Genomic DNA, 24633 nt, shown 5'->3' on the forward strand with positions numbered 1-24633 from the left:
CCCAACCCTCTCTATTTTTTGTGCAGTGGTATCTGTGAGCATGGAGGGGGCTAACAAGCAAAGCCATTCCCTCCTTACATACTCTCTGCAATTGAAAATGGCACTGAAACCGAAAAAAAATTCTTAAAATGAATAGCAGGGCTTTTACAGTGACTTCTGGGATTCCTAGGACTTGGAGTTTAAAAAAAAGAGTTTGAAAGGGAAAAGGCCTTACGCATGCAGCCTGGTTTAGAGGGGAGTGCTTGACTGTAGCGCCTTGAGACCCGCACGGGTGAGTAGCGCGCTTTTATAAATATTTATGATTTGATTTGATTTGAGAGCAAAGAATTATGGAATAATACTGGAGTCTTCCAAGCCTCTGCCTCTTCTGGAACCATAGCCACCATCTTTGAAAAGACGAGTGATTGAGGTTGACTGCTATGAACTGTCCTGTGTACATTATTGCAAAATGGCAACGTTTTTGCTTTTGCCCCAATTAATCGCTTGATATTGTGTCCTGTAAATCATGCTTCAAATTAAGAATGCAGATTTTCATTCTAACATTCAGTTGACCAACTAATAATTCAGTGTTACATTGTTTTCTTGCTTCCCTAAATATGTGGGCGTAATTCTCAATAACTGGCGAAATTTCACTGCAACAAGTACAGCCGCCGCGCTACAATGCAGCAAATGAGTGGCATTCTTGGCAGAAAATGGAGTGCGTTGTAGGCATTAAAAAAAGACTTTGAATAGGGCAGGAGAGTGCTTATATTTGTGCAGTGTGTTTTTTTTTTTCCCATTCAACGATGGGATATTCTGAGTGTTCCGTTCTGCTTCTTGCAGCAGTTGAGCTGCATCTTGAAGTTGAAACCCCGCAGATGGCAGTCATGTCATTAGCTCTGCCAATGCTTTGTTTTCCTGTGTGTCAAATCTAAAGAACTAAAACTAAAATCCTCCTAAATCCATCTGAAGCAAGCAAGACCGTCAAAATGAAACCAGCTGTTGCTGACCAATCAAAGCTAAAGAAAGGAGTGACGAGCAAGCCTACCAGTGACAAGGAAGAGAAAAAAAAAGTGATGAGCAAGATTACCAATGGTACGCCATAGGCGGGCACTAAACCCCTTTTTAGATTATTTTGTAAAAGACTTGCAAGAAATAGCACATGTGCTGTCTCAGGTGAAACCTAAAAAGGCACTCATAGAGATAGGATTCAAGGCAAAGTGCCATTTTTTGCCTAGATTTCAAGTGAAGATAGAGCCGTCCGCTTTCAGTTTATGATTCATGTTCCACAGTGGTAGGAGCCTAGATTCAGAATGTGTGTTTGGTGGTTGTGAGTCAATGTTTTTCTGCTGTGATATGTAATTATTGTTTTCATGGTTGCAGAGGTAGAAAGGTGGATCATCTGGTTTGTATGCGATGTGTAATTGCTTCGTCACCCCATCCATTGTTGACTTTGAGCTGTAGAGTTTTAACTTAGAAACCAGTGGTTTCCCTGTCTTCCCATGAAAATAATTTGCTATTTATGAATGTTAGTAAAGTTGATACTTCCAATACTTTTATTCAATTGAATCTTTTTAATTGCTATTCTTGAGTTTATTGTGCACCATACATAATTTGAGATGAACTGGTATACTCCCTAGAGACTTTGGGCCAGATGTAGCAAAAAGAAAATTTGCGAGTTGCAAATTGCGAGTCCATGCGACTCGCAATTTGCAACTCGCAAATTGGTATGCAGTACGGTGTCTCAGACACCGTCTGCGAGTCGCTATGGGGTCGCAATGACCCACCTCATTAATATTAATGAGGTGGGTCGCAAATTGCGGCCCCATAGCGAGTCTAGGCACTCGCAAACATGGAGGCCTTCTGTCGTCAGCTGACCTCCATGTTCGTGACTGCTTTCTCAATAAAGCAGTTTTTTTTTTTTTAAGTGTAGCCCGTTTTCCTTAAAGGAAAACGAGCTGCACTTAAAAAAAAAAAACGAAACCTTTAGTTTTGGTATTTTTTCAGGGCAGGTAGTGGTCCCTCGGACCACTACCTGCCCTGAAAAAATAGTATTGGGTCCATTCGCAAAGGGGAAGGGGTCCCATGGGGACCCCTTCCAATTTGCGAGTGGGTTACCATCCACTTGAAGTGGATGGTAACTGCGACACCCTTTGCGACCGCATATGCGGTCGCAAATGGTATTGCATGCCACTCCGAATCGCAAATAGGAAGGGAACACCCCTTCCTATTTGCGATTCTGAAATGCATATTGCGAGTCGGTCCCGACTCGCAATATGCATTTCTGCATAGCAAAATCGCCGTTTGCGACGCGCAAATCCTTTGCTACATCTGGCCCTTAGTGTCATAGTTGAAGGGTAGCATTGGTAACGTGTAAGTAACAATGGGTGTTGTCATGTTGATGACTTGTAATCTGGCCACCAAGTGCGACATTTTAGGAACCACTTGGCAGTTGTCATTGACCTCTTGACAAATGGGTTTTTCATTGATACTTCTAGTATCGAAAAGGGCATGCGAAAAGAGCAATCCTAGGTATTTTATGCATTTTGTTTGTAATAGTTTTGAATAATTTGTCATGCCCTTTGCCCAGTGGATATTTAATGGTTCAATCTATTTTAGAGTTTCATTAATGACAGCCTGGAGAGATTTTTCAACCTTTGAAATTACTATAAAATTGTCTGCATAGACAGCAACTTTCAAGGGCTTGATATTGCTCGTGACCTCATTGATGTCCGCGGAATCTCTGATGTTGGAAAGCTTGTAGATCCAGTGTAAGATTGAATCGATTGAACTCGTTTTACCTGTGTAGGGGAAAAAAAAATTGACTTTTCATTGTTAACTCTAACACTCGCTTTGGTCTGGTGATATAATGTTACTATACCTTTTAATTAATTGCGGCCCCAAATTATATTTTGGAAGAACATCACTCAGGAAATTTTCCCTGTAGACTTTTCTGTGTTAAATGTTAAAGCGACCTTAAAGGCATCCATTTTACTGGCTTTCATGATATCATGCAAAAAGACAGTTGATGGACGGAATGCAGAACAAATCAAACATTCACCCCCAGTCACAGATCTGTGTTTAATACATCAGTTTTTTTGCCCGCCATGCCATTCCAGTTTAGATCCAGCCACATGCAAATCAGTCTTGACCCTGTTCCTCCTGGAAAAAGGCCAGCCCGAACTGCCAGACCAGGTCCTCCCTGGACCAGAAACAAGCATCCTGGGACCGGTTTCAGGGTATTCACCCTATGTCTGGGTCCAAACTGGAATGGCATGGCAAGCAAAAAAAACGAATGGATTAAACCCAGATCTGTGACTGGGGGTGAATGTTTGATTTGCTCTGCATTCCATCCATCATCTGTTGTTTTTGCATTTGTCACCTCAAGTTGGAAGGGTATGCCTAGACATGGGTCCCGTGCTTGCTATGCCACCAGATTCAAGCTAGTCTGGCTGATGGAGGGTGATACCCTGAAACCGGTCCCAGGATGCTTGTTTCTGGTCCAGGCAAGGCCTGGCCTAGCAGTTCGGGTTGGACTTTTCCCATGGGGAACAGAGTCAAGACTGATTTGCGTATGGCTGGGTCCAAACTGGAATGGCATGGCAAGCAAAAAAACTGATGGATTAAACCCAGATCTCTGACTGCGGGTGAAGGTTTGATTTGCTTTGTATTCCGTCCATTATCTGTTGTTTTTTCATGATATCATGACATAAGAGTCTGGTATTATCAACTAATAATCTTTCCCCTCAGCAAACACGTTTCTATGGTGACACAGTTAATGAATGATGAAAGTCTGGTAGCCATAGCTTTGCCTTTTTAGTAGAATATGCCCAGTAGATCTAAGTTTGGGAAAATTAAGTCAATGTAAGTTTGATGAACTTTTGCAGTAAGACCATCAGACCCTGCAGTGTTATCTCCTGGGGCAGCATTTATAGCTTTAGGCATCTCAGAAAGAATATTTTATTTTTATAGTTCCAATGCATCATAGTCATTTGGGGTAAAGAGTTTGGCATTTAGTAGGGATATTTTAATCATATGTGTACCTGGAGAGGAATCTTCCTGATGTCATTTTTAAAGATGTTTTTAATTTCTTAGGCTGTGTCATTTCCAAATTATTAATTTTCCCTGTTTTGACTTTACAGATTGTTGTTTTTGAAAGGGCCTATCTATGTTTTATGTAGTTCACCAGAATCTTCTCAAATTTATTAGAACCACACATTATCTGTGCGTGAATGTTTACTAATTCTATTCCTTCTCTTCTATTTGGGTAGGAGTAAAACTGTAATTATTACCTCTACTTTAGGCGTTGACAGCCTTCAGCATAAAAATAATCCTGGAAGAGACTCGGACCCTGACTGGTGTGTGATTCCACATTCACTTTCTCTTTGTTGTCTTAGATTTAGGTCCAGAATATTACCTTTTAAAGAGCTTTAATATTGGAATGAGGGTAGTTCCCTAACTTTCTTTGTGATATTAACTATAAGGATATTTTTTTTTTTATTTACCCCTTTTTCTGCTTTACAATGTAAATACTCAGAATCAATCTCTGGGGAGTATTGGTGAGATCTTGTAAAGAAGATATAAAATTAGGTAAAGATGTTTCTTTTGTGAAAAATGAAAATCTTGTTTGCTAATAATTTAAGGAAGGCATAGAAATGATCTGTTAGGTTGTTCCAACTATCTAACTGTGTGCACGGAGGTTAGCACAACTTGTTTGGAACCCTGACGTGTGTTGGCTTTTTCCTGGGCCGGGGATACTGGGTGCTTTGCTTTAATTGGCGTGGGAGCTTCCTAATTGGGGATATGGAGGAACTACAGTCTCAAGCTTTTGCATCCTCCTCCTGCTTTGCATCGTCCCAGCAGTACTCTTTGCTGCCTGCCTGATTGGCGAATTAAAAACTGCAGTTAGATTTGGGGAATAGACACTACCGCTGCATTATTTTGCTGGTTTGTTACAGGCTGCAGAGGACCAGAGAGCAGCTGTAGAAGTGGGGAGTGCCAACTGGAGTGTCAGAAACCTCCAGATATGACAGATCAGGTTGGTGGAAGTGCAGCCCCTTAGTTATTTCTTGTCAGTGTTCCAGTCACTTGCTATGCTTGCCACACAACACTTTGTTGTGTGTTGCATTTTTTCCCACCCTGGGGGCAAGAGATGGGTGAGGTTTCCACTGGAATGCTAGAGCCCCATAGGTTCCTCATTATCCCTCCAACACCTCTGTGCTCTAGTAGTAGAATGTGGAAGATGGTCTGAGAATATGGTAAGTAGTGGACTTAGCAGAACAGTGAGAGTAAGCCACAATGTGGCAAGCCATGTGGATGAAAAAGATGGGTGACAGAGGAGGAGTAAGTCTGTGTCTGGATTTTAGGCCATGCAAGAGGTACAGCAAGACATTCCACAAAAAGTTCTTAAGAACCCCCAATTGTTGCTGCTCCCCATAGTCTGATTCCAAACCACATGGGAGGTTAAAGTTTGCACAGCAGGACATGAATGAAGATATCCTTCCACAAGTCTTGAGTTCCAGCCTGAAGGCTTTAGTGACTAAGATCGAGAAGGAAATCACACCTTTAAAATGAACAGTGATGGCCAAAAATGGAAAACCTTCAAAGGGATATCAAGCTTCAGTTTAGGGAAAAACTTACCCTTATTGACAAGAAAAATTTCTGTTAAAAAATAAAGAACACTCCACAATTAAATCAATATCAGGGAAGAGGCAGAAGACACTTCATCAACTTTTCAGAGAGCTCCTTTTAGTCATATTCAGATGCACACATCAGTTCATTCAATCCATCGGACAGAGGTTTTCTATGTTAAAGTGTCAGGAAGGAGCATAGAAAGTGGTGGCAGAACCGAGGGACAGACGAGATCAGTACTCTCAGGCACACACATACAGATGGGGAACAGAGACCTTACTCCAATTCATAACATTTCAGCCAAAACATTGGATGAATACAAAAAGCAAGTTTTTGAAAAAGCACTATTTGTTCCAGTTCAGAAAACTGATTTTACTCTTGTGAGAATGTAACTTGCAGTTTTTTTGTAAAGATACGATTTCATGCACTTTTTTCGTAAATTGGATAGAAAAAAGAAAGAAACAAGTTACACCACTCTTAAGATACCTTCCAAATTCTGCCACCCACTCCCAGAAGATGCTGGTCAAAAATATTACATTTGAAAAACAGTCCCCAAAGAACTGGATAAACTTGAGCAAACTAGAAAATATATGAAATTGAATCTTTCAAGACTGTAATGTGAAGCTCTCCATTGTCATAAAGAATCCGGTGAGATGATTATTTAACCAGTATACAAAGGAGGAACAAGAACTGTATAACTATGAAATAGAAATTATAAGGCAATTGAGTAACATAAGCATTACTAGAAAATCAATCTTGACCAGCCAAAAGAAATCCAGGCTGAGATCAAATTACTGATTGACAATGCTCCTAAAAGTTTAAGTGATATATTAGGTTAATGAAAATCCAAGATGTCCGGTTTTGTATATCTTACCAAAGATTCATAAAGAACCTGTAATTTCACCCTGATAACTCATAATATCAAGGGCCAGTTACATTTTGGAACCTCGTGGCAGATACACATGGGTTTTCTTAAAGGCATTCATACTGGAAGTGCCATCTTAAGTCAAGGATACAATGGACATGATCAACCAGATTGAAAATCTAGAATACAATAAAGATGAGGATATCTTGGTAATCGTGGACGAGGAGAGTCTTCATACTAACATACCCAAAACATTGCATTGGAGGCATTAGAATGGTATTTGGAAAGCAGACTTCGTCCACATCCAGTCCCAACTGAATTCATTCGGAAACTGGTGAAGATATTTCTGACAAAGACATTGTCAGGTTTAACCATGAGTATTCAGATAAAATGAACAGAGATGAGATGCCCTTTTGCACCAGAGCTAGCTTTACTATGTATAGCACAGTATAAATTAAAATGGATATACAAAAATAACCTGTTTAAGGAAAATATCTCTTTATGGCGAAAACATATTGATGTTGTAGTAATGATCTGGAAGGGAATTGTTGAAGATCTTATAACAATCTATGTATGAATCAGTTCCAGAACAGCAGATACAAAGTTCTCAATAAATTACACCAATCTAGAGATTAAATCCTGGATTTGACTATAAAACATCAGGAAGGCCAGATTTTCACCACATTGTAAAGCAAACAAACCAACACAAATTCCTTTTTACTCTACTCATGTTTTACCAACTTAACCTTAGAGTCAGTTTACCCCTTAGCCTATTCCTGAGGATTAGGAAGAATTGCTATAAGAAGGACGAGAAATTGGTGCATGCAGGTACCCTCCTTGAAGAGATACAACTCAGGCACTAGCCTAGCAAAATCCACTGAAGAGCCTTAAAAAAAAAAATGGCGTACACCCCAAAAGTGTTTACTTGAGGCAAGAGCTAAATTCCCTAGTAATCGATTGGTATGTGTAACAACATATAACAACCATACAAAATGGTTAAGTGAATTATAAGTAAATAAGAAAAAATTGATAGTCGATCAAGAACCATGATCACAACAGTGTCAAGTGCCTACACAGTCACAGAATTGGTATGGTCGGTGTCTGACCATGACGCTGTGAGTATTCTGGGGAGCGACTTTCTTTCAAAGCACTCTGCGGACATGAGATTTTCACTGAGGACATAGACTGTTGTAGGAAGCTGGCTCTCTATATAGTGCACTAAAATGAAGTACACAGTGCAGAGAGTCCAGAGGATCAGCAATTGGAATTGTAGAGACAAAAGTACATAGGACTAATGCTCTATTTGTGGTATTGTGGGCGAGAATTAGGCTTATCAGAGGATAGTGCTAAGCATTTGTTGTACTCACAGAGGCAATAAATAAGACACAATCTCAATGAATAAATGTGAGACCAATTTAGAAAAATAACAATTCTTTTTATGTTTGTTTCAAACCCAAGAACGTCTTGATCAGGTAAGTAGACTTTTAAGCATAAATTCTTTGCAGTTTCCAAAACGGACACTTACGGCTAAATGTACGTAGATGCAATTTTGCATTTCCTAAATACCAACTTCATAGAAATCGCTGTTTAGGAATTGCAAAATGCTGTGTACAAATAGGAATCGCTATTAAGATACCACAAATAAGAAATCCTGTGCCGTTTGTGACAATGGGCCGGTTTTGCATGTCCCAAATACCGATTTCCTATTAGGAAATCTCTGTTTGGGGAATGCAAAACGAAGGATGGCTATGGGCAAAAGGTCCCCCGAAATGCGCCCCAAAAATAGTGGTGCTTATTTTTAAATTGCATATGGTTACCATCGACTAAGTCTATGGTAGTTGCATTTCCTAAATGCCCAATTTGCATTTAGGAAATGCTTTGTACATCTAAATAGGAATCGCAAATAGGTAATCCCTATTTGTGATTTCCTATTCAGAGGATCGCAAATTGCAGTTTCTATTGTGCAGAAATTGCAATTTGTGATTCCCTAAAGGACTTTGTACATCTGAAAAGGCCATTTTTAATTTCTTAATGGCTGGAACTAGCGATTCGGACAGTTAAGAAATGCGAAATGGCTTTGTACATCTGTCCCTTAGTGCAATTTTCTGAGTTCTCTCAATGTTATCCTATGGAGAAAAACAAATATTCAACAAACACTGGGTTAACAACAACTTACAAAGCCAGCCTCAGGGAGCTAATTGCAGTAAGGCGTCTGAGGCCCACTGGTTTCCTATGGGAGTTTGGTCCTAGTGAAGACAGGCTGCAGGCTCTGACTAGAAAGCCAATTGGGGACACAGGCAGGTTGGTAGTAGATATGGAGTGCTCGGGATGTAAGCGTACCTTTGGTCCTCTTCTCCTGTGCCCAGTGACGACTGATGCAGGGGTTCTTTAGGCATCCGTTTTTCTCATCCGGGAGCACTCTCGCTCAGGGGGTCCTGTATGTGTGATGGTCCTGTGTGAGACTGCAGGTGTTATTGGGGAGTCCGGTAGGGGTGACCCAGGGTGGACTCGAGCTTTTGGGAGCCGGGGGATGTCATTGGCACCGATGACCCACCTCAGCTGGGGTCAGGGGACACTGCTGCAGTGGCTGCTGGAGCTGTCAGATTTTTTCTCTCCACAAGCCTGTGGGAGAAGGGACCTGCGTGCAGAGGCTGCAGGTGTCTCGGAAGAGACCAAGCTGGGTGAGACCAGACGTGACTCGGTCTCTGGGCTGCTGGGGACACCCGTTGGCTTCACCTCAGTCGATGCAGTCGATACATTGGATGCAGTGATCACTTCTGGTGTCGGGTTTCTGGGGTCCAGCATCTGCAGAGTCATTTCTTTGTGGTTTTCTTGTTGCAGGGCAAGTCTGGTGCCCACAGGAGACTTGAGTCTTTATTGAGGGCCGGACGAGTTGGCTTCTTGTGCAGTATCCTTCAAGGCCAGCAGGCAGGCCAGAGGGGCTGCTTCCAGGTCAGCTGCTTCTTCTTTTCCTCTTCTGTGGGTGCAACTCTTCCTTGTCCGGGTTGTCTCAGGTTGTCAACATCTGAGTTCTAGGGTTCATCTAGTATACTAAATACTCAGTTTAGCGGCGTTACAGGCAGTAGCCAATGGGCCGACCACCCTGAGTATGACTACACACTTCTTATGACTAGTTCTGCTGGGAAGTGGGCAAAACCCTAATCCTAGTGGCCTAATTCCTTCCAAACAAGATGAAGGAATTTAAAAAGTAGTGTCCACTTCCTGCTTGTACACCTTAGGGGTAGGACTTGCATGAAGTGGGCAGTCCTCCTAATTTAATTCATTTTCCCACCTGTGCAGCCACCAAAAGTGATATCAGGACAGGGGGGTTGGTCATCTCCATCATCTGACAAGACCTGGGTCGCATTACATGGGTGACAAAGCCTTTGAATCTCCGCGCCCTGGAATGTCCGTTCTGCCTGGGAGAGGAGGTCACACCTCTGCCCAGAGCAGGCCCTTGGCTCAGGCCCTTGAGAGCACTGGCTCTCACCTTGGGGGGACAGAAATGCATCTGTAGTGGCTGAACCGGTCAGAAGCAGTCGGTCAGCACCCTAGTAGCTGATAGGTTTTCAAGGGTGCATCTCTAAGGTGCCCTCTGTGTGCATTTTTTAAATAAAACAGTCACTGAGGTCAGTGAGGGCTTATTATTCCAAGATGTTTGATACCAAACATCCCAGGATTCAGAGAAGCCATCATGTAGCTGGGGAACTTGTACTGACCACTGTCCAGCACATGCATTTAAAATGGCTTCCCTGTGCACTATCTATGTCTCAGAATCGACAGAGGCATAGCAGGGTCATATCTGCTCATGCGTCGATGCCCTCGCATGTGCCTGGAGGCACCCAGCTGTAGGAGTAACTTACACCTGGCACATGCAGTGATAGTGGGCCTGGCACACGGGTGTGTGAGAGGTTGTGTTTTTAATTTAGCCTGCAACACCACATTCAGTCTGCAATGGCAGCTCTTTGTGGGTTATGTGTGTGGTCCCTGAAGGTGGCACAATTGGTGCTGCAGCCCTCAGAGACCTTCCTTAGTACCCCAGGCCTTAGATACCAGGGTTACCATTTATTAGGGACATACAGTGGTAGCTAAAGAGTTTGCCAATTGTGCAAAACAACTGTGCACTTTTTGGGGAAAGAGATCTGGCATTGGGCACCTGTTTAGCAGGGCCCCAGCGCATTAACAGTCAAAGCCACAACAGGCAAAAAATGGAGGCTATGTCAAAAGGGGTGCTTTCCTACAACTATTGCACAGTATAACAGCCAGGTCTCCTCTGGGAGGCGCATACCCATTGGTAACAGTGAGTGTATGGGCACTTGACCTTGTTGCTGTCCTGAGGAAGCTTTAGCATGTAGGCTGAAATGCATCGAAACTTGATCACAGGAGCATGACAACATACTTTAAGGATATAAAGGATACAAATCTAGATTATATTGTATGGCCACATCTGGGTGTTCATGTACCTTCAGAATTGTTTGCTATGCGATCAGTAGATCAGTCCACATGTTGAAATTGGAAAGTGGGTGCCTTGGCACATCAAATGAGTGAGCGACAAGGATAAAGTGCATTTGGACTTTATATGATGATATGAATTTTTGAATAATACCTTTAATAGAATGTATCTTGGAACATGCTGTATTCATGCAAATGTTTAAATGTTAAAATGTTTTGTTGTATGGGTGAGAAAGGATGTGTACAACACAATGTAAAATAATAATCTTGGCTGATTCAGATTGCCTGTCCAATAAGATGTTATTATTGACTAAATAATGTTTTAATCTATCCTGATCGAGAACCTTCATTTTTTTGCAGCAGTAACAGGCGGTGTCGGTCATGCTTATGTGTAATACCAGAATTTGAGGTTGTGTGCAGGGTCTGCATCACAGATTGGAATAAGGCAGGGTGTGGAAACATGTTTCTTGAGAAGTCCGAGATTAACCAGATCTTCCTCCAAGATGAAGTTATTGTTGTGATTTTTTAGATTTCCATTTTTAATTGTCCTATATTCACACACACTTATTTCCTACTCCTTTGTGATGTGTTTTGCTGTCCCTTTACGTTCTCACTGCTAAGAAGCTTTCTCACCGTAAGTTTTATGATTCGAAACGCATTGACTCATTAATTTGGAACTTTGTGTGAAACGTTACTGAAAGTCTTACCTTATTTTGACTATTTTCAGGTGATTCAACTGCAGTCCATATTTTATTATCCTTTTCCCATTACTGCTATTTTTTCCACTTGCAATTTTATTTGATTAATTCCCTACATATACTGCAATGTAGTTTGTTGTGTGCCTTTTTCTACGCACAAAAGGCCTTATGGCAGTCAATGCTAATACAATGTAATGTGTTTGTAACCGGTTTCTACTGTTTTAATATAGCCCCTCTATGTCGAGTGGCTTAAAATAGAGTAAAGTTTATGGATTTTAGTATTATCATCTATCACTATTGGGCTTTTATGTTATGTTATGTACTTATAAGATTTGGGATTTTTATCCTAAAATGTAGTGCTGCTTCTAGTTGTGTTGTACAAATTGTTTTTATTGAGAAATCCGCAATAAATCTTAATGGACAAATTAATTATTATTTAAAAAAAAACATTTTTTAAAAATTATTATTACTGCTTTTGCAGGCAGGTCACTCCCCGCTCTGCCTTCCGCGCCACCTCCACTCCTTTTTCTCTCTTTCCCCGCCGCTGCGCCCCCTGTGGTCCCTCCCGCCTCCCCCGTTTTAGATTGCCTGTCCTTGCCTTTTTTTCCCACCGCTGCGTCCCCTGCGGCCCCTCCCCCCTGTTTTAGATTGCCTGTCCTTGCCTTTTTTCCCCGCTGCTTCGTCCCCTGCGGCCCCACCCCCCCAGCCTTCCCATTCGACAAACCCTCCCTCCTCCCAGCTGCCACTCCCACCCTCCCCTCCTCTAATGGCAGCCGCGGCACGGTAGCAGGGAGCAACCTTTGATCCTGCTTCTGCAGGCAGGTCACTCCCCGCTCCGCCTTCCGTGCCACCTCCACTCCTTTTTCTCCCTTTCCCTGCCGCTGCATCCCCTGCGGCCCCTCCCACTTCCCCCCCTTTTAGATTGCCTGTCCTTGCCTTTTTTTTCCTGCCCCTGCGTCACCTCCCACCTACCCCCGTTTTAGATTGCCTGTCCTTGCCTTTTTTTCCCGCCACTGCGTCCCCTCCCGCCACCCCCCATTTTATTTTGCCTATCCTTGCCTTTTTTTCCCACCGCTGCGTCCCCTGCAGCCCCTCCCGCCTCCCCCCCGTTTTAGATTGCCTGTCCTTGCCTTTTTTTTCCCGCCGCTGTGTCCCCTGCAGTCCCACCCCCCCAGCCTTCCCATTCGACAAGCCCTCCCTCCTCCCAGCTGCCACTCCCACCCTCCCTTCCTCTTATGGCAGCCGCGGCGCGGTAGTAGGGAGCAACCTTTGACCCTGCTTCTGCAGGCAGGTCGCTCCCCGCTCCGCCTTCCGCGCCACCTCCACTCCTTTTTCTCCCTTTCCCCGCTGCTGTGTCCCCTGCGGCCCCTCCTGCCTTCCCCCGTTTTAGATTGCCTGTCCTTACCTTTTTTTTTCCGCCGCTGCATCCCCTGCGGCCCCTCCAGCCTCCCCCCGTTTTAGATTGCCTGTTGTTGCCTTTTTTCCCGCCGCTGCATCCCCTGTGGCCCCACCCCCCCAGCCTTCCCATTCGACAAGCCCTCCCTCCTCCCAGTTGTCACTCCCACCCTCCCCTCCGCTTATGGCATCTGCTGCACGGCCGCACAGCGGGCGCGCTGGTGGCACGCCAAAGGCAAGTCCGTCTGCGCCTGGACCGCGCCCAGCGCCAGAACCCTTGGCTCCGGCAACAGCCACCCCCTCAGCATTCGCTATAACGCCGACACCCTCTGCGCACTCAACACCAGCCGAGACACCACCTGCTTCCAGGCCTCTCCAAAGAGCACGCACGGATCCTTCTCCTGCCACAACTGCTGCTTCACCTGCAACAGAGCCCACAAACCTCCCAGGATCAAGACCAACCACTTCTGTTGCATACTCCTCAACACCCGCTCAGCACGCAAGCACGCCATCGAAGTCTGGGACCTGCTCGACTCTACCTCCCCAGACGTGGCCCTTCTAACCGCGGTGGAACGACTCCTCAGCACCCAACATCGCCATAGCCATCCTGAACGGATACAAAGTCGCTCGCCGAGACTGCACCAACAGAACCGGAGGAGGCATAGCGATCGTCCACAAAGCCACCCTCTAAGTCAAAACCACCCTGGAGGACTCCTTCAGCGCCGCCAAACTCCTTCACTTCCAAGTCCGCACCGACCCCCAACACCACGCTCAGAGGAACACTCATCTATAGACCCCCAGGACCCAGGGCACCTTTCAGCAACGCCATCGCCGACCTGGCCAGCAACCACGCACTCGCCTCCACGGACTACATCCTCCTCGGGGACCTGAACTTTCACCTCGAAAACAACAATGACATCAACTCCACCACCCTGACCGAAAACCTTGCCAACCTCGGCTTCACACAGCTCGTCAACACACCCGCCCACACAGCCGGTCACACCCATGACCCCATCTTCTCCTCAAGCAACCACGTCACCTTCAACCATACCACCAAACTCTACTGGACCGACCACCACTGCATCCACTTTACCTCAGCGAACAACCACCACGCCGCCGATGGGGCAAAGTCACCGAACTTCAACTAACCAACGCCCTAGCCCAGAAACCGTCCGTCAACCCCACCGACCCTGACATCGCGGCACACAACCTCAAGCTATGGATCAACGACTGCGCCGATCGCCTTGCTCCACTCAGAAAACCCTCCAACAACCACAGCAACAAAAAAGCCACCTGGTTCACCGACGACCTCCAAGCCTCCAAACGCCACTGCCGAAAACTCAAGCAAATATGGCTACTCGAACGCACTCTAGACAACCATACGGCACTCAAGAATGCCACACGCAAACACCACCAACTCATCAGGCTAGCATAAAGATCCTCCTTCAAAACCCGCCTAGAAAACAACGCCCACGACTGCAAAGAACTTTTCAGCGTCGTAAAATAACTCTCCAACCCAAACGCCACCGTCAACGACCTCACCCCCTCCCAAGAAATATGCGACACCCTAGCAACCGCCTTCCACCAAAAAATCACGGACATCCACAACAGCTTCAACTCCCCTCACACTCCGGACGCTCCTACCCCACCCACCACGAACTCCACCCGCTCCAGCCGACTGACCTCTTGGGCCAACATCAGCGACCACGAAACCCGCAAGACCATGAACTCTATACACTCCCGATCACCATTAGACCCCTGCCCACACCACATCTTCAACAAAGCAGACACGGCCATCGCACCACACCTACGGAAAGCCATCAACATCTCCTTCGAAACTGCAAGATTCCCGGGCAGCTGGAAACACGCCGAAATCAACGCCCTTCTCAAGAAACCAAAGGCGGACCCCAAGGACTTGAAAAACTTCCGGCCGATCGCTCTGCTCCCTTTCCCAGCAAATGTCATCGAGAAATTCGTCAACACTCAGCTCACTCGGTACCTCGAAGACAACAACATCCTCGACCCCTCCCAGTCCGGCTTCAGACGCAACCACAGCACCCAAACTGCCCTCCTCGCCGCCACAGACGACATCAGAAGCCACCTCGACAATGGAGAAACATCAGCCCTCATCCTCCTAGACCTATCAGCCGCCTTTGACACTGTATGTCACCACACCCTAAAATCCCGCCTCCACGCAGCAGGAATCCAGGACCAGGCCCTCGAATGGACCTCATCCTTCCTCGCCGGCAGAACCCAAAGAGTCCGCCTCCCCCTGTACCAATCCAAAGCCTTCAACATCATCTGCGGCGTACCCCAGGGCTCATCCCTTAGCCCGACGCTATTCAACATCTACATGGCCCCCCTCGCACAAGTGGCCCGTCAGCACAACCTCAACATCATCTCCTACGCCGATGACACCCAACTCATCCTCTCCCTCACCAAGGACCGACACACCGCCAAAACCAACCTCCACGAGGGACTAAAAGCCATCGCCGACTGGATGAGAGACAGCCGGCTAAAATTGAACTCGGACAAAACAGAGGTCCTCATCCTTGGGTGCACCCCCTCCGTCTGGGACAACTCATGGTAGCCGTCCACGCTGGGTCCCCCACCGACACCCACCGACAGCGCACAAAACCTCGGCGTCACCCTCGACTCCTCACTCTCCATGTCAAAGCAGGTCAGCGCCATCTCCTCCTCCTGCTACAACACCCTCTGCATGCTTCGCAGAGTTTACAAATGGATCCCAACAGAAACAAGAAAAACAGTAACCCAGGCCCTCGTCAGCAGCAGACTCGACTACGGCAACGCCCTCTACACCGGTATCTCATCCATACTCCTCCAACGCATCCAAAACGCCTTCGCCCGACTCATCCTCAACATCCCTCGCCACTGCCACATCACCCCCCACCTAAGAGACCTTCACTGGCTCCCCGTCAACAAGAGGATCACCTTCAAACTCCTTACCCACGCACACAAGTACTCCACAACACCGGACCATCATACCTGAACAACAGACTCAGCTTCTACACCCCCACCCGGCATCTCCGCTCCGCTAACCTCGCCCTCGCCTCCGTCCCCCGCATCCGATGCAAATCTTCCGGCGGCAGATCATTCTCGTACCTCGCCACCAAGACCTGGAACACCCTCCCGCCGGATCTACGACAGACCCAGGACCTTCTTTCCTTCAGAAAACTGCTCAAGACTTGGCTCTTTGTGCAGTAGCAGCACTCTCCCCCCTCCTCCCCTGCGCCTTGAAACCCTCACAGGGATGTAGCGCGCTTTACAAATTGATTGATTACATTTATATCACATAATAATCCCAGCTGGCGATTTCTAATGATTTTGCTCCCTAGATCTCTGATGTTCTTGTATTTCCTGTGCAGCACTTGCCTTTTGAGCTGCTATGGCAATCTGGCTTTAAATAGTAGTTTTCATTGTGTCCCATAAGAAAGTCTGGTTAGGATAAAAAGCTTGATTTAGTTTATGAAACTGGGACATTTCTTTTGGAAAAGCTACATTTTTGCTGAGGATTCTACAACGTCATCAAGTCTGCCATATTTTTAATTTTGGTATAAGATTTCATATTACTATTGACATGTACACACATCCATTATCCAGTATACAAATTGATTACATTTTTGAGTTGCTGTTCAGTTTAATCTAGCATCTATTATTGAGGGCACGTCTCTTCATTAGTGGAAGAGCGAGAACCTTGGAAGTTGTGAGTATCAGAGAGAAGCAGATCCAAATAAGAGGAAAGACAAGTGTGGTTGCTCTGTCTGTGAAAGGAATCCCTGTCAGTACCTACCTATGACCACCTGGTTTGTAGTGTGCTACATACGTGCCCTGCAACTCAGCCCATCTAGATATGTGCCTCAAAGTGGAGGCAGAGGGCATGGACTCCCCTATGTCTGATTCACCCTGGCTGTTGGAAATATAGGCCTGGTTATAGAGTATAAAAAAGGTTGGTTCTCATTTCTGCTATCTTAATTTCCGTTCCCTCAGTTATCACATAAGCAGCAACCCCATTAGGTTTCTCTCTTTCGATCCACTGTTTCATAGCTGTGAAGATCAGGAACAGGCATTCAGAAGTATCCTTTACTTTATGGACACTTACTATCTAACGGTTAACCAGTTTTTACTACTGTTTTATTTTGTTTGTGTAGGAACTTCCACTGTGAGTGAGCAGAATGCAGGACCTGAAAAGGATCTCTCTTGTGGGGATGAAGGGGGCTCCGTGATGTCGGGCAGCAGAGTGCTCTCTCCCCCGTCGCTTCGAGATGAGCAGAGATCACTTCCACAGCAGTATATAGGTGAAGGAGATGGCAGCCGGGAACCAGACTCTAAGGACTTTGAGGCTTCGGTGTGTGGGAGGACAGCCACAGGGACAAGCTGGCCGCAAGGGCAAATACTGCATTCCTGCCAAGCCCTGGGTCTGGCAGAGGTAGAAGAGCCTGTCATTCTTCGAAATGGACCAGTTGGTGCCCTGCTGCCAGCACCTCTGGCTGATGCTGATTCTGCTAATGGGCTTCTGGAGCCAGAGAAGGACCGCACAATGCTGAGGCCACTGGCTGCCCCTGGGGTCTTGGACTACCCAGCTCAGTTCTCTCCTTTATCTGGACACAGCTGGCAGGAAGACAGTGCTGTACTGGAGTGGAGCTTGGCAACCACAGCAAATTTGGAGGACACATCTACATGCCCTAATTGGAATCTTCATGGTTTAGAGCAATCACTGCCAGAGCCAATTCCTTACCATGGTGAGTAATTACTGCTTTATCAAGGAAAGTATGGGCTTCAGTGCCAGCTGTAGAATATGCTTAAGAGTAACAACCCCACATCCACAGGACCAAAACCTGCAGTGCAGGCAGTAAATGATAACTGAGATAGGCAAAAGGATAGATTTTGTAGGAGATTAGATTATTTTCCATAATTTATATTGCATGAGATATATAGAGAACGTAGGCCTCCTAGTCCTAGAATTTTCTAACCATGGGATAAGAGCAGTGATCTTCTAGGGCACGTTTACTTCATCCCTATAAGAGGGGAGGAGAGGAGAGGTTAATATGAGATGAAGAGGATACATTAGTGAATACCAAAAGGTCCCATTCCCATGTATGACAGTGGGTAATAAAGTATCATCATCGGATATTAGCTAAATTATAAAAGCAAAACATGTCTTCCCCACAGCAAAAGAAAGAGTTGTTTGGAGAACATATTGGGATAGGCAGCAAATATGGATTACACTCTCTGTGAGAAGGAAAGTGAATATTTGTAGTTAGAGAATATTCAAAGTGAAGAAAGACTACAGTAGATCCAGTTACTTCAGGTATAAAGTTAAACAATAAGATCCCTAGGTCTAATGTATTAGAAGGTAGGTCCATTCTGGAACAAATGAGTTTGAATCTTTGCAAAGGTGCATTGGGTATAAATCAGAAAAAGTTGCACTAACCAAGTTTTCCTCTTATAGAAAAATTTATAATCTCAGGGTAAGACATGAAAGGAGTGCCTTACATGTCTTTTTGTAATAGGAGCAAAGTGATGTTTGCTTCTCAGGAGGAGGCATACTGGAAAGTAGAACTGTCCTAGACATCTTAATGAAGAGTTAATTGTACAAATTCCAGGGCGAGCTGCATAGGGTTTTATAACTATACTAGACTTTTTATTAGAGACGCAGTGAAAGAACAATCCAAACTTGTATTCTTTTAGCATAGGAATAAATGGTTGCACTGTCAATCCAAGAATTTGATGACAGTCCATGGGAAAGACTTTTGATTTTCATCTGTATTCCTTTCATTCAGAGATTTTATGGCGAGATTGGGAGTACTTTTCACTTCTTACACCCTGTGATCTGAACCCTGTGGGAGTTACTCAGTTTGAGTTCACAGTCATGTCGTACAACATCCTGGCCCAGGACTTGGTGCAACAGAGTCCAGAACTTTACCTTCATTGCCACCCTGACATCTTGAGCTGGGACTATCGCTATCAGAACATTTTACAGGAGCTCCAGCACTGGGATCCTGACGTGAGTACAAGTATGCAAGGTCATGCTACTGCTGGCATACTGATCATGCAACATGGATTTTGGAAAAAGTCTTCATGTAAACCCATAGTTGCTACCTAGTGTGCTTCTTCATGTTTGCCTCTCTACCAAGCCTTTCCTATGGTAATATGAGTGTACTTGCATATACAATTCATTAGCATATGGGGCATGCATGTAAAAACTGCACACCATAACATTGCTAATGTAGATCATCCATTCCATTGCATTTCTCACTTGAGCAACACCTTATTGAGGCATGATGGTAGTGCACTGTGTCTAAATTAACATGTAATAGAGCATCATGGTAATGACAGCCTTGCTGTCCACATCCCAATTGCTTTCCCTCTGCAGTCGTGGCAACCTGTTCATATAGCTGTTGTTTTGACATGCAAGCCCAAAATGTTTAAGCCTTTGAAAAGATGATTTGATTACATTACCCACCCACCGGGCCAGTCTCTTACCTAGTTCATTGACGCTGTGATAGGTCTGATTAAGCATGTGATCTTGGACAGTCAGATTATGTTAAATACCCTCTTTATCCGGGGTGTAATGGTGAAAATGTAGGTATTTATTTCTTTTGTATTCGGTAAAATATTTTTCACCACAGAATGGCCTTTCAATTCGAATATCCTGGCATCTATAACACCACTTGCTACCTTTATGTTTTTCGCTTCTCCCATTCCCCGCATGCACTTAATTCCTGAAGCCTTCTTAATTTTGTTTAGTGTAAGAGCAAGATGCACATTTTCAAAGACCTAATGAGTTAGTGCTATAGTTGTGTTAGTGGGAAATGTCAGATGTCATCAAGGCATTATAGAAGACTTTCGACTTAAAGTGCAGATGGTTTTAGTAGTTTTCTAATTCCAATGTTAATGCTTGTCTGTTTGTGGTAGTTTTCCACTCGTATCTCTTTCTTGACCCTCTTTCAGGTTATCTGAGACTAGAGGCAAATGATATTGTAGGCGCAACAGAAGAATCATGGGTAACTCAAGCAAAGATATACTTGGTAATGGTCATGTGCTCGGTATGTGCACTGTAACAGTATCAACCCCAAGTTAGATATAAGAGAGCAGTACATCGAACAGAACCTAAATGACCGTTTCAAGCAAAAGTGAACAATTTGTTTTTGCTTCGTGTTGCTACTTTCAAACATGATTGTTCTTATCAATAAGTGCTATTTCATTTTTAAATTTGTTATGAATTGCCCTGTACACAATGCAGATCTGTTGTGTATGGAGCAGCGGCAGTGTTTCTATGTATTGGGTAATCGGGTAGAAATCTTCAAGTGTTTACTTGTAAGATGTGTAAGAAGGACTAATTTCTGACTACTGATCTTCTGTTGTACCTGGAGGGTTCAGGGTCACTATGAATACTTGCAGTTGACTGGCTTCTTTTAATAGGTAGTTAAAAAGACTGCTCTAATATTTGGAACTAACAATTCTTTAGTTACAGATTATTCTCTGGAATGTGTTTGACAGTCTGTATTAGAATTTGGGCAGAATGCCCTCCCAGGCCTGGAAGGGAGCAGACTGAACCTGGGACGAAATACTCTCTGACATGGGACACTGATGGTTAATTGCTTCTCTTGTACAGGATTTCCATTGATAGTCATAAGCACTTGAATAGTTCCTCCCACGTGCGGTTATCCTGGAGCACTTCTTTATATAACATCCTCTTAAGTGTAGACGTTCGCCTTACTTTGGCAAGGCCTGTAGAAACACTTAAAAAAGAACATAATATGCAGCCCAGGTAAAAAGTCTACAGTGATGCAATTCTTCATATTGAACCTAGAAAAGGGTCAAAGCACCCATATAACTGTATAATTTGAGATAAATGTTTTTTCAAACCAGCTTATATCTCTTTCACAAACGCTTTTCTGGAAAAGTGAGAGATGAAGAATAAAAAGACAGTGTAGCCCCATAGGCGACTATGTGAGTGAAAAACAGTGACTGCGCCTTTAAGGCAGCAGAGACCACCAGTATCCCATCATGCTCAGTAGGTGGCAGTTGCTTCAGTTCTTATTTCCGGTACCTGGTGACAAGATTCTGGAGCACTGAGCTCTGCCTTTTAGCCTTTTTTTCTTCAAAGTTCACCTGTGAATTTTGGTTTAAATTGGTTTACTCAACATCTTACATTGGTCTCTCTCTTTTTAAGTCTTTTTGTGACAGGAATTTGAGGCATTTTTTCCATTTATTATGCCTTTCTTGTTTGACAAGTGCCCTACCTGTGGGAGAAAGAAGGCTAAAACGGACCCTCACAACATGTGTATCCTCTGCCTTCTCTCAAGTCATCAGCCAGAGCAGTGTCCTCACTACAAGACGTTTTCGTTCTGTACCCTGAGAGAGAGGGAGATTTGCCTCCCTGGCACAGAAGAACAGCGCAGACCGCAAGTCCAGTCTCAAGGTGAGACCTCAGAGTGAGGGGAGGCTCAGTCCTCTACCAGGGCTCGCTCTTGCATCTGCCTCTGAGGGATGTGGAAGGTCCTCAAAGAGAGTACTAGCCTGAAAATGACATATTTCTGATGGATACAACTACCTGTGGATTCCTCACCTCATGAATACTCCCATGGCGCCAGCATTCTACGGAAATCTTCTTACTAGTCTCTGCACGTCGACGAGGACGTCACTGTCTCGCACGCGACGCCGTCTGACGTCATACAGGCAATAAGAGGTCCTCGACGACGTGCGGACGTCAGTTCCCTTTTTTCCGTGCATTCGAAACGGTTATCTTCGAGGGAGCAACTGTTACTCTTGCGGTTACAGTGTATATCTTGCTGCGTACTCTTTCTCTGTGGAAATAATGTCGCAGAGAAAGTCTGGATTTAAGCCTTGTCGTGAGTGTGGAGGCAAGATGTCGGTGACGGATCCTCATTCCGATTGCCTTTGGTGTTTGAGCTCCGACCACGACGTCTCGACTTGTGATTCGTGTCAGCACATGAATCCGAAGGCCATTAAAGAACGCGAGGCGAAGCTGTTTATGGCCAAGTCAAAGGAGAAGCATCACAAGAAAAAGTCTTCTCCAAGACATCGGCGTCATCGAGACTCCCGGCGCCGTAGAGAATCTCGGCGTCATTCAAGGGAGGCTCGTTCCAGGTCTCCGGATCGGCGCCGGAGGACATGGGAGGTCAGCCCCACGGTGACGCCGCATCCTTCGACGCCGTTGCTCTCTCCGACGTCTCCAACTTCGCCTGGACAGGCGTCGGTGATTGAGGTATTGGAGCCTCAGGTGTTTTCTCCGGCGCAGACGCCGAGGCCGGCGTCGGGGTCGCCTCCGAGTCAGGCACCCCAGTATCCGGCTTTTCCCACCCCTGGAGCCGATAGTTCCGCATTCTTGAATGCGATGTATGCCATCTTCCAACAGATGGCTCCAGGGGGTGCTCCGGCTGGGCCTTTGGCCTTTTCTTTGGGTGATCCTGCGCCTCTTCGGCCGGCACCCTTTATGCCCTTTCTCCCGTTTGGGAACGTGGGCTCGGCGCCAGTGTCGGCGCCGGTGGCCGCTCCGATGGCTTCGGAGGGATTGGCCCCAGGGATTTCCATCCCGTCGACGTCGAGATTTCGGCCTGTGACTCCGGTGGGTCCATCCGTTTCATCTGCTCTTCAGTCGGCGCCGAAGTTACCTGTGGCGCCGGATGCGGCGTCGGTGGCTTCGGAAGATCGGCGCCGATCTCCGACTTCGGCGGAGGTGTTGTCGACTCCGCGGATTGAGCAACGACTGCATTCAAGGAGGCGTGCTCTCCGGGTACTAGAGGAGCAGGAGTACCAACGAGCCCTAGAGGAAGGAGAGCTAGAGGACTCGGGTGATGGGCTGCGTGGACTGGAGTCGGCCAGTGGGCTGGACACTTCCCCTGAGTGGGACCTTTCGTCCCCGGGGGAATATACCGAGGAAGCTGCTTCCTTTCATACAGTGGTACGGAAGGCAGCTAGTTTTTTGGACCTGCCTTTGCCGGTGGTGGAGGCGAAACAAAACCTTTTGACAGAGGTGTTGCATCCGGCCTCAGCCGCGGCGGAGCCTCTATTACCTTTTAATGACGCTCTGCTGGATCCGGTTTTAGAGGTGTGGAAGAAGCCGGCATCTTCCCCAGCAGTTCACAGAGCCGTGGCCAGGAGGTATCGGGCGGCTCCAACTGATCCTGGTTTCCTATCTAGGCACCCTACGCCGGAGAGCTTGGTTGTGCAGGCCTCCTGTTCGTCCAAATCAGCGCCTGGTTCTTTCCCGACGGTGCCTGGGGACAGAGACTCAAAAAAGCTAGAGGCGCAGTCGAAGAAGATTTTTTCGTCCTGCAGTCTGGCGTTAAAAGCCACTAATGCAACCTGTATCCTGGGGAGGTATATTCATGCTCTGATGGATGACATCTCCTCTTCGTTTACAGAGCTTCCCCAGGGTCTTTTGGATCTTGTCTCTGATGCCCAGGCTGCTGCGACCCAAATTATCCAGACGGGACTGGATACCACCGACTCGGTAGCCAGAGCAATGGGCACAACTGTGGTGGAAAGGAGACAGGCCTGGCTACGTAACTCGGGCTTTTCGGCAGATGTACAGTCCACATTGTTGGATCTCCCGTTTGATGGGGACAAACTGTTTGGGGCTAAGGCTGATTCGGCCTTGGAACGTTTTAAGGAGAGCAGGGCCACGGCTAAGTCGTTGGGACTCCAAGCTCCTTCTTCCACGGCCTCTTCCAGATTCTTCAGGAGGTTTCGTGGATTTGGGCGTGGCTCTTCCTCCTCTTCCTTTCGGGGAAGATATCAGCAACCTGCCTCTTCCCATCCCTATAGATCTTTTAGGGGGAGGGGTAGGGTCCGCACCAGGGGAGCCTCTCAGCAGCACTCTGCCTCTTCCTCATCCTCTGGCGGGGTGCAGCAGGGGAAGCAGCCTTAGGCTTCCACCATTTCCCACTCACTCCTCTCCTGTAGGGGGAAGATTACAGCATTTTCTCACCAAATGGGAGACTGTTACGTCGGACACTTGGGTTCTCAGTGTTGTGGGAAAAGGCTACACCCTTCCCTTTCGGGAGTTTCCGCCCCTCATCCCGCCCCGCCCTTCGTATTGTTCACAAGAACACCTCCTGTTGCTAGAACAGGAGGTAGAAGTCCTCCTTTTAAAGGGCGCGGTGGAGTTGGTCCCGGAGCAGGAAAGGGGTCAAGGAGTTTACTCAAGGTATTTCCTGATTCCCAAGAAGGATGGTCGTTTGAGACCAATTCTGGACCTGAGGATCTTGAATTGGTTCCTCAAGCAGGAAAAGTTCAAGATGCTGACCCTAGCACAGGTGCTTTTGGCGTTGAACATGGAAGACTGGATGGTGTCTGTCGACTTGCAGGATGCTTACTTTCATATCCCGATACTCAAGTCACACAGGAAGTATCTCCGGTTTGTGGTGGGATCGCAACACTACCAGTTTGCGGTCCTTCCGTTTGGTCTTACTTCAGCACCTCGAGTCTTCACGAAGGTGATGTCGGTGGTTGCGGCAGAGCTCAGAAGGAAGGGGATAGCAGTATTCCCTTACTTGGACGATTGGTTGATCAAAGCCAAGTCCCCGGAGCTTGTGTTGCGTCATCTGCAGTCAACAACCCAGT

At 46.1% G+C, this 24633-nt stretch overlaps 1 protein-coding gene across 1 annotated transcript in view; it reads left to right on the plus strand.

Moving 5' to 3' along the window:
- ANGEL1 (angel homolog 1) overlaps positions 1–24633 on the plus strand; it is a 306748-nt gene that overhangs the window by 24921 nt on the left and 257194 nt on the right. Inside the window, exons 2-3 of the mRNA XM_069208434.1 lie at positions 17190–17780; positions 18822–19045. Of these exons, the coding sequence (XP_069064535.1) occupies positions 17190–17780; positions 18822–19045 (815 nt within the window). The remainder of the gene's footprint in view (positions 1–17189; positions 17781–18821; positions 19046–24633) is intronic.

The sequence above is a fragment of the Pleurodeles waltl genome, chromosome 9, assembly GCF_031143425.1.
Source record: "Pleurodeles waltl isolate 20211129_DDA chromosome 9, aPleWal1.hap1.20221129, whole genome shotgun sequence".
NCBI classification, from domain to species: Eukaryota; Metazoa; Chordata; class Amphibia; order Caudata; family Salamandridae; genus Pleurodeles; species Pleurodeles waltl.